General features: G+C 35.3%; 1 protein-coding gene across 1 annotated transcript; it reads left to right on the top strand.

Annotated features, from left to right (window-relative positions):
- Positions 1–2,628: 2,628 nt before the first annotated feature.
- LOC131661012 (vacuolar protein 8-like) lies at positions 2,629–4,870 on the top strand. The gene has a single exon (XM_058930403.1). It carries the CDS (start codon positions 2,978–2,980, stop codon positions 4,637–4,639), a length of 1,662 nt encoding a protein of 553 aa, XP_058786386.1. The 5' UTR covers positions 2,629–2,977; the 3' UTR covers positions 4,640–4,870.
- The last annotated feature ends 9,398 nt before the right edge of the window (positions 4,871–14,268 follow it).

Genomic DNA, 14,268 nt, shown 5'->3' with positions numbered 1-14,268 from the left:
GAAAACCATAAACTAGTTGGACGACCAAACTGGTTTCTAACGGGCTCGACATATGGTAGGGTGAGAATGCTGATGCTGAATTTTTAACAAACGTCGAATAATTGCCATGCAGTCCTGCCATCATTGTTGTTGGCATCCCATATGGTCGGTCCCTACCAATCATGGGAATATTGAAACTAGGCATATATGGAATTGTAGTGCTGGACATAGTTGGCTTTGGAGTCACCGGTTGACTCGTCGTTGCTGGTAGGCTGTGTGCTGGTGACGATGCGGCCATTGAGCACGAAATAGCCTGAGACGCTTGTGAAGCACTAGTACTTCCTCTTGGGGGGATGTTCCCTATTTGGATCTGGATTTGTTGGATCACCCATTTTTCTCCCACTTCTCAATCTCATACACGGATAGAGACAAACTCAACACAAACGGGTCCCACTAGGTGTGCCAATTTGTTTTTCGCGAACAATCTCTAGCCTCTTATTAAAGGTTACCTGCAGGATCAGCTACAAGAATCTTAGACTTAGTGTTGAGTGTTAATGTGAGTTTGGTAACTATACATATTCCATAGTTCTCTAGGTCGGGTACCCAAGTCGGATGCGCCGAGCAGTGCTAAGGAGTAGTAGCAGCCGAGTTGCTGCTAAAACAACTTGAGGTCAGAAACTGGGATGATAGCCCGAAGCTATCTTGGCTGGCTCGGGAACAGGGGGATCAATGGTCATAAGACGTTATAAGACATTGATGGAGTCGGTTACGCATGATTAATGAAGACATAACAAGTACTCATGGATGGTTACAAGCGTTACGAAGCTGACTAATGGTCATTAGACCATGGACTTCACTATAAATAGGGAATTCCGACAGAGGGATAAGCAAGACATAATTCTTAGGTGCACGCATTTCACAGTTGTGCCACCCAAATCCCCCAATCCATCAAATATCTTCCTCTGAGGCCTACGTCGAGGAGGAATATATCCCTAAACAGTTGCGACCTCGCTGGATTCTCTTTCGGGAGGTATTCCAAAGATGTTTTGAGGAACAATAACCAAGGATGAATGGTGTAGAAAAGCGCAAAAGAAACAAGACAATTGCTAAGAAAAATTAAAACAAGCAAAACAAAAGACTCAAATTAAATTGGAAATTGCTTTGAATTAAAATATTGGAAGCAAACATACATTTCAAAAAAGGAAACTCGTTTCTCTCTTAGATGCGGATACTTTGAGCGTAGTACTTTGAATGTAATAAATTGCGACCCCTTAAATGAATACAACAACTTGCTTAAATAACTAGTAAATTAAAATAACCATCGACAATTATTAATGCTCCACGTTGGGATTTTGTGTGAGGTTTCGTCCCAACTTTCCCCATGTTCTGTTTTATGGCTCATAAGTTGATAACTTCTTTTGCCGCCATTTTCTCAATCTGTATTGACAAATTTTTGCTACTTTCGACCCTCCTTTTTGTCGATCCAAATTCCCAGGTTGGAGGCTCAATCGACTAGCTCTTTGGAGATTATCTCTTCGATTATGTCGACAGTCCCCACTTGCCCCCTTATAGGATAATCAATGGGTTTTTCTAATAAAAGATACCCTTTCAACTTGGGGCCTATTTCCTTAGTCGAAATTTGCTTGTCAACAAATCCCCCCCCCCCCCCCCCCGCCCCCAAAATGCCAATTTCGACAGAGATTGTGTCAATGGAAAACTTAAGAATTTTCTTTTTGTAGTTTCGGCTATACGTCTTCTCAATGAAACGTCATGTGTCATCATGGCCACTTTATGCACAACAGTTTCCCATGTCAATCTATCATTTCTCATGATGACTCCTAGTTTTTAGGGCGTGGGCTTTCAAACCAAACTCCACTAACTTTTCCACTCCATGTCAGTCGCTGTTGGATCAAACGACTTCTGTTAGTCATCGATATGTCTATTTCCCTTTAAATAATGGTTTAAACAAACAACATTTCCTTCTTCTTCCATTTACTCATTTTGTTTTCTGCAACTTAAACAGAAACCCGATTTTTATATGGGCTAATCTTTAATTCTCTGTTAATTGAGAAACACATTTATGACTAATTTGAATTTTTAAAGTGAGGTCAAGATCACTATAAAAAAAGAATAACACAAAAGAGTAATTCATTCACATTTTTTACTTATAAAATCATGTGCAACTCTTAAAGGCTTAACATATATATGGTTATCAATTAGTATATCCAACCTAAAAAATATTGATGAATTTTTAATATATCTATAATTATTTTATTCTATTAATAATAAATATTCCTATAAAGATATTATCCAAGTTAACTTTCATAAGACAATTACAGTATATATAAAACAACGGAAAAGCTAACATGTGCCCCAAGGGCACAAGTTAATGAGATATTTATAGAAATCCTTTTTTGGAACTTGTGCATTCAATGTATCGAAACTTTAAATATAACTTTATTGTATTTAATTATATTTAACTTTTTTTAATTATAGTATCCTTAACATGTGCCCTTAGGACACATGTTAGCATAACCCATAAAACAATTCTGGTTATCAGCAAATTTAATCCAATATTTTCTATAATTTGTCCAAAGAAGAAACTAGTATATATTTAAGAACTCCTTTAGTAATAACATGCAAAATATCCGCCGTTGAGCACATAAATTGCCGACATGGCGCTAAGGAGAAACCGAGAAAGTTGAGTGGCGCTAGCCAGCGGGAATGAAGTCCCAAACGCGAGTGTGTGCCACGCTCCAAATCGTTGCATTATGCTGCGTAACCTCCCTTATTGGTTATTGCTGTCAGCAAGGCTGGGTCGGGTCTCACTCTACACTTCTCTCTATCTCGCTCCTCCAATCGCAATCCCACACCCTCCTAACTCCTACATTCAACAACCTACTCAAACCGCTTGTCTCTGATTCCTATTCCTCTACTGAACACTAACCACACCAGAGTAATTCTCTTCTCTCTCAGCAACTGAAGCAGAGAAAAAAGCATGAAGGAATCAACAGACTCAGACCCAATAACAATTTGCCTCACCCTAACCAACTCCCTTCTCCACCAAGAAATCCCTACCGTCCATCACTTAAAATCCAAGTGGTCAATCGCCCGACTCAAACTCACCTCCCTCCAAACCCACCTCACCGATTTCTCCACCGAATATTCCACTTCCTCCACCACCAACCCCCTCTCCCTCCACCTCCTCCACTCCATCACCCAAACCCTCCACGACGCCGTTTCACTCTCCCACCACTGCCAGTCCCCCTCCGATTTACCTCTCGGAAAACTCCAAACCCAAAGCCACCTCGACTCACTCATCGCCACCCTCCACCGCCACCTCAACGACTGCGACGTCCTCTTCCGTAGCGGCCTCCTCCTCGAAACCCCCGCTTTCTCCAAACGAGAAGCCGTTCGATCTCTTTCCAGAAACCTCATCGCACGGTTGCAAATCGGGTCGACTGACTCAAGAGCCGCCGCGATTGATTCACTTCTCTCCTTACTCCACGAAGATGATAAAAACGTCACTATAGCCGTCGCGCAGGGTGTAGTTCCGGTGCTCGTTCGTTTACTGGACTCCTCCTCTGATATGAAGGAGAAAACCGTTGCTGCTATTTCTAGAGTCTCGACAGTGGATAGTGGGAAGAATAATCTACTTGCGGAGGGGTTGTTGCTGTTGAATCACTTGCTTAGGGTTTTGGATTCTGGAAGTGGTTTAGCTATAGAGAAAGCTTGTATTGCGCTTCAGGCGTTGAGTCTTACTAGAGATAATGCGAGAGCGATTGGATCTAGAGGTGGGATTTCGTCTCTGTTAGGGATTTGTCAGGGTGGGACGCCTGGTTCGCAAGCTTCGGCGGCGGCGGTTTTGAGGAATTTGGCGAAATTTAATGAGATTAGAGAGAATTTTGCGGAGGAGAATGCGGTTGGTGTTTTGTTAGGGTTGGCTTCTTCTGGGACGATATTGGCGCAAGAGAATGTGATTGGTTGTGTGGCGAATTTGATTTCGGAGGATGAGGGGATGAGGGTTTTGGCTTATAAGGAAGGTGGAATTGAGTGTTTGAAGAATTTCTGGGATTCGGCTCCAATGATTCAGAATCTTGAAGTTGGTGTTGAAATGTTGAGGTATTTGGCGTTGACGGGTCCGATTGGGGAGGTTCTTGTTGCAGAAGGGTTTATTGGGAGGGTGATGGGAGTGTTGAATTGTGAAGTTTTGACGGTGAGGATAGCGGCTGCGAAAGCGGTTTATGCAATGGGTTTGAATGGTGGAAACAAAACCAGAAAAGAAATGGGGGAATGTGGGTGTGTTCCTTTTTTGATTAAGATGTTAGATGGGAAAGGCGCGGAGGAGAAAGAATCCGCTGCAATGGCGTTGTCCGTGTTACTGCAACACCCTTTCAATAGAAGGGTTTTTCGGAAGGATGAAAGGGGAATAGTTAGTACAGTTCAGCTATTGAACCCTTCTTTGGTTAATTTAGATAAGCAATACCCAGTTTCTGTTCTGGTTTCGCTCTTGCATTCTAAGACTTGTAGGAAACAAATGGTGGCTGCTGGTGCTGGTGTATATACGCAGAAGCTTGTTGAATTGGATGTTCCGGGTTCGAAGAAATTGTCGGATGGACTTGGTCGTGGTAAGATCTGGGGAGTTTTTGCAAGACCCTAAAAGATCAGATCCATATTAAGCTAAATCATGGTACAGGAACAAGAGCAATAACAAGAACGACCGATGATTTTTCATTGAATCTGTATGTATGATATGATAGGTGTGTTAATTTTTTTCGTTTTCTTTATCATTTTTCTCTTTTTCTTGTAAATTACTAATAATTGATGCTTATTTCTCCTGTAGTATGCGGAGATGAGTTTTGTCAAATTATTTAATTGGATTTTGTGTTTATGTTTAGGAGCATCATAAAGTACATCATTTTGCATTGTAGTGTTGTTCATAGTGTTAACTAACTGCAAAAATGAAATTGCTATGCTGTTTTTACTTGTGCAATTGAATATCAATGGAATGCTATTTTCAATATAGCTTTCCAGCATTATCTTCAGGTATATCTAACATGCTGCTAGAACAGAATAGGGTAAGATGGATTTTCAACGCACATGTTGAATAGACATGCCTTTAACAAATCATAAATTCTCTTACAAGGGTAGGTAACATGTTAGTGAAAACTCCAGGATACAAATCACCATTGATATTTTAGGTGTTGGTTGAACCATGGTTGACTAATCCTGTTAATTTGCTATTTTAGGTGTTGCTTTCTTGGTAACTTTTTTTTATCATGGTTTACATTTCATTGAAATCTATATATCATACTAATAAAAAAAACTGCTTTCTTTGGCTTTGCCTCAATAGTATAAGATTACATTAGTGCAAGTGTATGCTGCCATGGGATTTTCCTCAATGTATATTTGGTGGATGGTGACATTATTGCCTGTAAGGGCCATGTGCTTTTGTTCTTGAGCATGTGCTTGTAGTCTATGAATTGCCCAAATTGCAGTCTTGTTGTTGTCTGTTGCTATAACACATTAGGACCCTACCTTAATGTTTTTCACACGACTCTCTTCACTTCTGGGCTTGTCCTTTTAGTCTTTAAACAATTGTTTCTGTTCAAGAGTTGAAGTCCCATGATATTGAATGCATGAATTAAATTGCTTTTACTGCCTTGTCATTATTATCAGCAATACATGCAAAACCTTTATATGACAGCTGTACGTGAGGAATCTTCACATCCTGGAGACAGTTCTTTAATATAGAAAATATAGATAGTTGTTTAGGCCAACCGAAAATGTACAGTATTCTAGAATTTCAGTTTTATCACATGCCAACTGTATGACTCAAATGGAATAAGAAAACCTTGATATCCATGCCATAATGGAATTGTTTTGCCCTCTTGGAACTGCATTTTCGATACATGAATTTTGGATAAGTTTTATTAGGTACACACCGGTTAGGTTAATGGCTTCATTTATAACCACATTTCTCTATCTACAATGAGGTTTGTATATGAGATTTTGGAATACGAGATCGCTTTTACTTATTTTGATAAATTTGAAATTATATGTAATCATGTCTACGTTAGCATTGTTATGTATAGTCGGTTTCAAGTTTGGGTAAAAGTAGAGGGTTGTGTTAGGCAATTGACAATCAGTGTAAAACTTTGTCAAATTTCTATGACAATGATCAATTAAGTGATAGTGTAAATAATAAGTTGTTGTCTATAAGCAATGCGTTGTATAACTCGATGTCAAAAGAGCAATGATCATTGCATCGTCACTTAGACGTAGTGAAAAATAACTGTGGTTTTCACATTTTCGTAAACGGGTGTAGGTAAAGAAGTTAATTCATAGGCACGCTTGTTGAAAAATCAATGGAAATAGTGGACATTATGGTTAGGAGAAGATCAGTTTCATGTGCCTACAAGAGACTAAGTGGACGGGTGAAAAGACAAAAAAATTAGATAACTTAGATATCAAGTTGTGATACACCGACAAAGTTTGATTGAGAAATGGGGGTGAGAATCATTGTAGACAAGGAATGGAAGGACATTGCGAAAGTGAAAAGAATAGGAGATTGAATCATAGTCCTGAGATCTGTAGTGAAACAAGACACTTTTAATGTTATTAGTACTTACGCACTCTGACTTGGGTTAGCAGAACATCTTAAAGTAAAATTTTGGAAGGATTTAGAAAGTGTATTTCATGATATACCTCCAATGAGAGAATATTTTTCTAGATGGAGATCTAAATGTACATGTTGGATGCGTAACAAGTGGTTTTGAGGGTTTGCACAAGGGGTATGGTCTTAGAGAGGTAAGTCTAGAGGGTAAATACATCTTGAAGTTTTCGTCAGTTTTTTACCTTACTAAGTTAATACATGCTATAGGAAAAGAGATGAGTATCTTATCATGTATAAGAGTGGAGCGACATGTTCTCAAATAGATTTATTTCTTATTAAAAAGTTATATAGTGTAATGTCATGGTCTATCACTTAAAGCACTTCGCTCTTACGCATCCCGTGTTTAGGAGACTATGTACAAATATATCTATTTTTACATAAAATCACTTAGCCTTAATAAGACGTACCCTCTAAGCAAAGAGTCTCGCCAACTCCCTAGAGAACACCCCATAAATGGTGGATGAGCTTTAAACGACATGAAACAAGGTTGCAAGAACCCGCCACATAGAGATAAAAGGCAAGCTCCTTTGACGTTGAAGTCGACACGACCTTATGCCTTGAGACCAACTCGACTGTGTTGATACGTTGCTGACTCAGACATCAACTTCATTAAGAGAACTTAATCATTTAGACAAACTAAGTCTAGATCGGCTTAATGATAATAATGATTAGGCTCGGACAAGGAGATAAGGTCATTAAATGACCATAAAAGAGCCATACTTTTCTAAATCATGTTTTCAAACAGAAAAATGTCATTTACAGTTTGAAACAAGCCTCTAGAGCTTGGTACGATGGTTTCAAGAAAATTTTTACTTAAAAATAATTTTCAAAGTGGGAAGGTTGATAAAACTCTTTTCATCAAGAAATCAAATCTTGGATTTTATTGGTTCAAATTTATGTTGATGACATTATTTTCGACGCTACTAACAAATTCTTATGCATGGATTTTTTTGAGATGATGCAAAATAAATTTGAGATGTCAATGATGAAGGAGCTTCGATACTTCCTAAGCTTACAAATACACCAACCTAAGAAAGGCACATTTATCAATAAAGCCAAGTACTGTAAAGAGCTATTCAAAAGGATCAACATGGATAAAGCCAAGTCAATATCAACTCCGATGAGCACTTCATGTAGCTTGGAAAAGGACGAGGGAGGAAAGTCATTTAAAGAAATCAAGTACCTAGGTATGATCGAATCTCTTATTTATCTTACTGCATATTGTCCTAATATTATGTTTGTTGTGTCTCTTTGTGTCCATTTTCCCCAAAGAATCACATCTCACTGCGGTAAAATACATTATGATATATTTCACTAGCAGACCATAATGAGTTTATGGCACCCCAAAGGAGCAAATTGTCCTTAGTTACGTACTCAGACTTTGATTCCTTTGGGTGCAAATTAGATCGAAAAAGTATCATTGATACATGTTACTTACTTGGTAACTCACTTGTATCTTAGCATAGCATGAAAAAAAAGCAAGTGTAGTGTTATCCACAAGTGAAGCAAAATACGTTGTTATGGATAGATGTTGTGCGCAAATTATACGAATGAAACATCAGCCAAGTGATTACGAAGTTGATCTCGAAGTTGTCTCGATAAAATGTGACAATACTAGTGCCATAAACCTCGTGAAAAATCAGGTACTTCACTCTTAGACTAAACAAATTGAAGTTATGTATCATTTCATTAGGGATCATATTGAAAAAAGAGATTGTGTAATCAAGCACGTGTTTTCATCTAATCAACTATAAGATATTTTTACTAAACTTATTCCTAAGAAAAATTTCTTTTCAATCAGAACTGAATTAGGAATATTAAATCAATCATGCATAAATTTAAATATGCTATAGATGCTTATCGTCATTTTTTTTCCTTTCTCTATGTATTTTACATGGTCTACGTGCTTGGATGTCTTTTTCTTGCCTTTTTTATTATGTCAAGGGAAGGTGTATACTCTATACATTTGTGAGAGGGGTTTTAATCACTCCAATCACTTACCTGTGTATTTCAATTTTTACCACTTTCTTGAGAGACACATTGTCATCATAAAAAAGGAGAAGAAAATGAATCTGTGTGCTTGCAGGTACAACTGTTTGTAACTGCAGATGACCTTGGTGGTTTTGATGATGATAACACCTAATGTCAAATGGTGTTTGGTGAAGTTTGTGATGAAATTGAGTCCAACAACCTCTGATTATGGCGTATAAACGACTTTATATCAAGTCTTGTTAGTGAGAAAAGTCAAATCCCAAATGAAGTACTAAATCCAATATGAATCAAGCAAGAGATCTTGAAGTTCAAAGGTTGTGAAAAAGAGAAAGTGTGAAAGCTCAACTGATTATGTGTCTGAGTGATAATTGAAATGTAAAAGTATGAGAGTAAATCTCTATATACTAATGTAGCTTACACACATCTAAAAATGATTTCAAACCTTTTTCTCTTTAATAAAAAAACCTGAAAAATGTTATGATGCATGAACCAAAGTGATTACTAACTTGCTTTAACAATTAAGAGTTATTTCTACACTAATTAATTAATTAACACATTAGGCTTAATCGATTAACTATTTGGGAAACGTCCTGGTCATTTAAGGAGAGTTATAATCGATTAGTGGCGATGGTTGTGAAAACTTTCATATTTAGCTTATTTAATCAATTAACAATTAGGATTAATCAATTAGATCATTAAAAAATTCATTAATCTTTTTTTATTTGAGCTATTTCTTCTCCTATAAATAGAGAACTTCCCATTATTCTTATTTTACACTAGATTTCGAAATTTAACTATATTATACTATTTTCTACTCTTTTCCTTCTATTTTCTTATTCTTCACTAAAGTTGTTTTAGTATCAAGAGGATGAAAAATATTTTTGAGAATTTGGTTGTAATGGTGGAGTGTTGCATTTGTTCTTGTTCAAGAATGATTCTCTTAAGTAATATTCTTGTTTGATTATTGAGATTAACTTGTTAAAATTTATGTTTGGTTCTTAAGATCAATCGATTAAAATTTCTATTTTGTTTGAGGGATCAACCTATGTAAAAAATTCTTTGTTATAAAAGGTTCCTGACATATTTTTAAAAAGTCAAGACTCTTTATTAGTGAAACCCTTAAAAAGAAAATTCTTGAAAAAAGAAGTAACTCAAAGTGATAGACATATTGTATATTGAATAATTCTTGTGTTTAATGTTTTCCATACGTTGAATATTTTGAATTGAAGTTAAAAAATCTTCACTATTGAAGTTAAATTTCCTCTACTAGACAAAAAAAATGATTTCCTCTTGTAGCATTTTCTGCCATTATCCACTTGTGTATGACCACTTTTGACCATGCTTTTAAAAAAATAGTTATTTTAGTTTTTGGAAATATATACACATAATACTCCATTATTCTTTTGGCGGAATTGTACAATTTCAAGTGTTTTTGACTGCTCTTGAAACTCTCATAATTCTTGTGAGAATTCCAAACCATTTTCACATTGTTAATTATTTGAGCCAATTTTTTAATCTTAAACTTGGTAATATTTTACGTGATAGAGAAAATTAAATATGTGAGGACATGAATATCATAACTCATTTAATAATTTTTAATAAGTGAGTTCTAAACTAAGTTTTAATATAACTAGTATTTTTTGCCTGTTTGTACACACTTTTTTTATTATAAATTTAATAAAAAATAATACTATCTTTTTGTGAGTAGACCTAAAATTAAAGCTTTAGTACCCTTGGTTAGACTATGATGAATCTCTTTAGAAATTTATGCAACGGAGAGTACAAAAATAAAGGTTAATAAAGCTAAGCTAGTACAAAAATAAGTAAAATCATGTGATATTAAAATGATTGCTCTTTCATTTGCCCTTCTTTGAATGGGACAGGTCTGCGAACTATGTTTGGTAAGTTCACATGATCACAGTGGATAATACAAAGAGCCAAAATTAAAAGGTAATATTAATAGTACATTGATTTTAAAAGTGTACTTTCTTAATTTTTTATAAGATATTTTTGTTTTTATAACTATAAAAGTTAAAGTGTATCAAAGATATTTTTTAAAAACGGAAAGGAACTAGTTGGTCGAATTGAATAAATTGGGAATTGAAAAAAATTATTAATTTGATCTAATTGTTGGATCATATATGCTATTAAATCAGTAAAAATTGATCAAATTGGCCAAAGAGCAATAAAAATTCATGAATCAACGATTTTGAAAAACCGTCGAATTAAATGCATATTTTTTTCAAACAAAACGACGTCGTTTTGATAATTTAAAAAATAAAATAAAAAATAAATAGACTTTGTTAAAAACTTATTTAGAACAACTTTCCTTCATTTACAATTAGATATTATTCAAAATTTATTTGGATTTATATTTTATACTTGTGTGTAAACTTGTGAAATTATAATATTTTAAAAAATTAAAATTTTGTAATAGTCGTGATATTTTTTAGATACCGAATCATATGATTCAGCCGATTTAATAAATATATAATTTTGTTATAAAACTGGTGCATTCAATCGAGTTATCCGATCTAATCTTTGGCACATGTTAATTATATTTTTTTCTTCAAATATTAGTAATATAAATAATTAATTTTTCAAATATAAAACTGTGAAGAATATATATGAATATATATATATATATATATATATATATATGTGTGTGTGTGTGTGTGTGTGTGTGTGTGTGTGTGTGTGTGTGTGTGTGTGTGTGTGTGTGTGTGTGTGTGTGTGTGTGTGTGTGTGTGTGTGTGTGTGTGTGTGTGTGTGTGTGTGTGTGTGTGTGTGTGTGTGTGTGTGTGTGTGTGTGTGTGTGTGTGTGTGTGTGTGTGTGTGTGTGTGTGTGTGTGTGTGTGTGTGTGTGTGTGTGTGTGTGTGTGTGTGTGTGTGTGTGTGTGTGTGTGTGTGTGTGTGTGTGTGTGTGTGTGTGTGTGTGTGTGTGTGTGTGTGTGTGTGTGTGTGTGTGTGTGTGTGTGTGTGTGTGTGTGTGTGTGTGTGTGTGTGTGTGTGTGTGTGTGTGTGTGTGTGTGTGTGTGTGTGTGTGTGTGTGTGTGTGTGTGTGTGTGTGTGTGTGTGTGTGTGTGTGTGTGTGTGTGTGTGTGTGTGTGTGTGTGTGTGTGTGTGTGTGTGTGTGTGTGTGTGTGTGTGTGTGTGTGTGTGTGTGTGTGTGTGTGTGTGTGTGTGTGTGTGTGTGTGTGTGTGTGTGTGTGTGTGTGTGTGTGTGTGTGTGTGTGTGTGTGTGTGTGTGTGTGTGTGTGTGTGTGTGTGTGTGTGTGTGTGTGTGTGTGTGTGTGTGTGTGTGTGTGTGTGTGTGTGTGTGTGTGTGTGTGTGTGTGTGTGTGTGTGTGTGTGTGTGTGTGTGTGTGTGTGTGTGTGTGTGTGTGTGTGTGTGTGTGTGTGTGTGTGTGTGTGTGTGTGTGTGTGTGTGTGTGTGTGTGTGTGTGTGTGTGTGACTTTATTTAGATTATTTTAATTTTTTGTCTCTTTATTTAAAAATTCAATTTATTTATCCTTTAGTTTTATTTTTTTTGAAATTTTGTTGATCTCCTTCACTTTTGCAGACGTAATAGAAATAATTCAAAAGTATTTTTAATGAGTTGACAGTGATGTAAGTTTAAGAGTGCGCCTAAGAGGAGGTGAATTAGAATTTTAAAAAATTATCTGATTTTAGTGATGAAGGATATTATTTTTCTGGTTTATGGTGAGATTATGAAAGCAATGGAGTGCAGAAAAATAAAGGACACAAGGATGTATACTGGTTGCCCTCACACAATCCGAGAGTACTTCCGTCCCCTTTCAACACGAAAGAGATTTTACTATTGTTTGTGACTTGTACAAGACCTACACAAACACCAAGAACAATGCTCTTGGATTTTCACTGAGTACACTAAGTGAACAATCCTCCCTTAATGACTCACTTGTTTCCAACAATCCTGGACAATAAGATTTCAACCACAAAAAACAATTCTCTTGGATTTACTAACTTGATTATGAGAACAATCCTCTCACTAATAAAAAAACTTTTGCTTTCAACAATCCTGGATAACAAGTCAATAATAATCAAAATCTCTTGAAATATATTTGAGTAATAAAATTGATGAATATGTATGAATCACTAAGATTGATATTCCCTTCCAAACAAGCAATTTATAAAGATATATTAGTGCTAAAATGTTTATGAATGAGAGAGAAATTTTTCTGAAATAATATGAAGAACACATGTAGAAAAATTCTCAATAAAAGTTGAAGTATCAAAACACTTGATTTTGAAAATGAATGAATATAATGATGTTAATTGCAATGGAAGAGGTGAAATGTAATTTGAAAATTCATGTATTTATATGAACATAACACCTTTATGAATCAGGGTGAATTCATGAAAAAATATCATGAACAAATGTCATGTTAAAATAAAAAAGATTCATGAAAAGGTGCATGAAAATGTGTTAAAAAGTTGTTGTTTTTGTTTTCAAATCCACACAGGACGTTTTAAGTCGGTTCAAACAAGTTCGTAGTATTTTTCAAAATTTAAATATAAAGATACTGTTTCATAAGGTAAATTGTGGCGGTTTTTGTGTTGTTACGGCCGCTAAAAAAGCCACAATTTACCAAAAACTACATGTTTGAAAAAATTAAAATATTTAAAGAATTGTCTAAATATTTGAACCAACCTTATGCAATATCTATTGATTTATCCAAGTAAATAGATTATATTTGAAAGTGATTTAACATGGTTCAAACATGAAAATAATATATTTGAAAGTGATTTAAAATGGTTCAAATATGAGAAATAAATTTTACAATACATGATAAAAAATAAATATTTTATGGATTTGAGTCAAATATTTGTATGCATCATAATTTGAGAACTTTAACATAAATGACTTATGCATGCAAGTGAATTATGGAAAATATTAAGCATTAATTTATCAATATGAATTGCATGTTGATACTTCAATAAATCAAGATCAATGCTAGTCTTCAAAATATAAGAAAATTTTTTACCCACCTCCCTATGGGGGTCACCCCCAGCAAAATCCCAAAATTATCCCTGCTTCGGAGATGCATCTCCGAAGTTTTTTTTTTTTTTTTGAATTTTCATACATTTCGGAAATGAATCTAAGAAAACACCAAAAAAGTGGTGTTTTCGGAGATGCATTTCCGAAGTCAAAAAAAATTCAAATCCGTGAATATTTCGGAAGTTCATTTCCGAAAATATTCCTGCATATACAATTTTCCCTCCTTCACTATTTCATTATTTTTTCTCCAAAACTTCTCCAAACCCTCTCCAAAACTCAATCAATCTCCATCCATTTTTCGTCTCAAAATCAAGTTTCAAACCGTTGATCACGTTAAAGGGAGCATAGAAAGCTACAATTTGAGGTAAACATCTCTCATTTCATCCCCTATTTCACTACATTGATTCAACAAATTTATGCTGAAACCTGCAATGGTTCGGAAGTTCATTTCCGAAATATATTACCTAACAAATTTCGGAAATGAACTTCCGAAATATGCCCTGGCAGTTAAAAAAAACAGTTTTGGCCAATTTTGCTAATTTTTGCATATGTTAGGTATGGTGCATCTGGACAACATTGTGCAAGACGATGACGCAGTAG

The sequence above is a fragment of the Vicia villosa genome, linkage group LG3 (genome assembly GCF_029867415.1).
Source record: "Vicia villosa cultivar HV-30 ecotype Madison, WI linkage group LG3, Vvil1.0, whole genome shotgun sequence".
Taxonomy (NCBI): Eukaryota; Viridiplantae; Streptophyta; class Magnoliopsida; order Fabales; family Fabaceae; genus Vicia; species Vicia villosa.
The sequence above is the reverse complement of the archived record's forward strand: the minus strand, read 5'-3'. Positions and strand labels throughout refer to the sequence as shown.

Bases quoted from the DNA above. Each gene is read 5' to 3' on its own strand.
- LOC131661012 (XM_058930403.1), top strand. From the start codon at position 2,978: ATGAAGGAATCAACAGACTCAGACCCAATAACAATTTGCCTCACCCTA.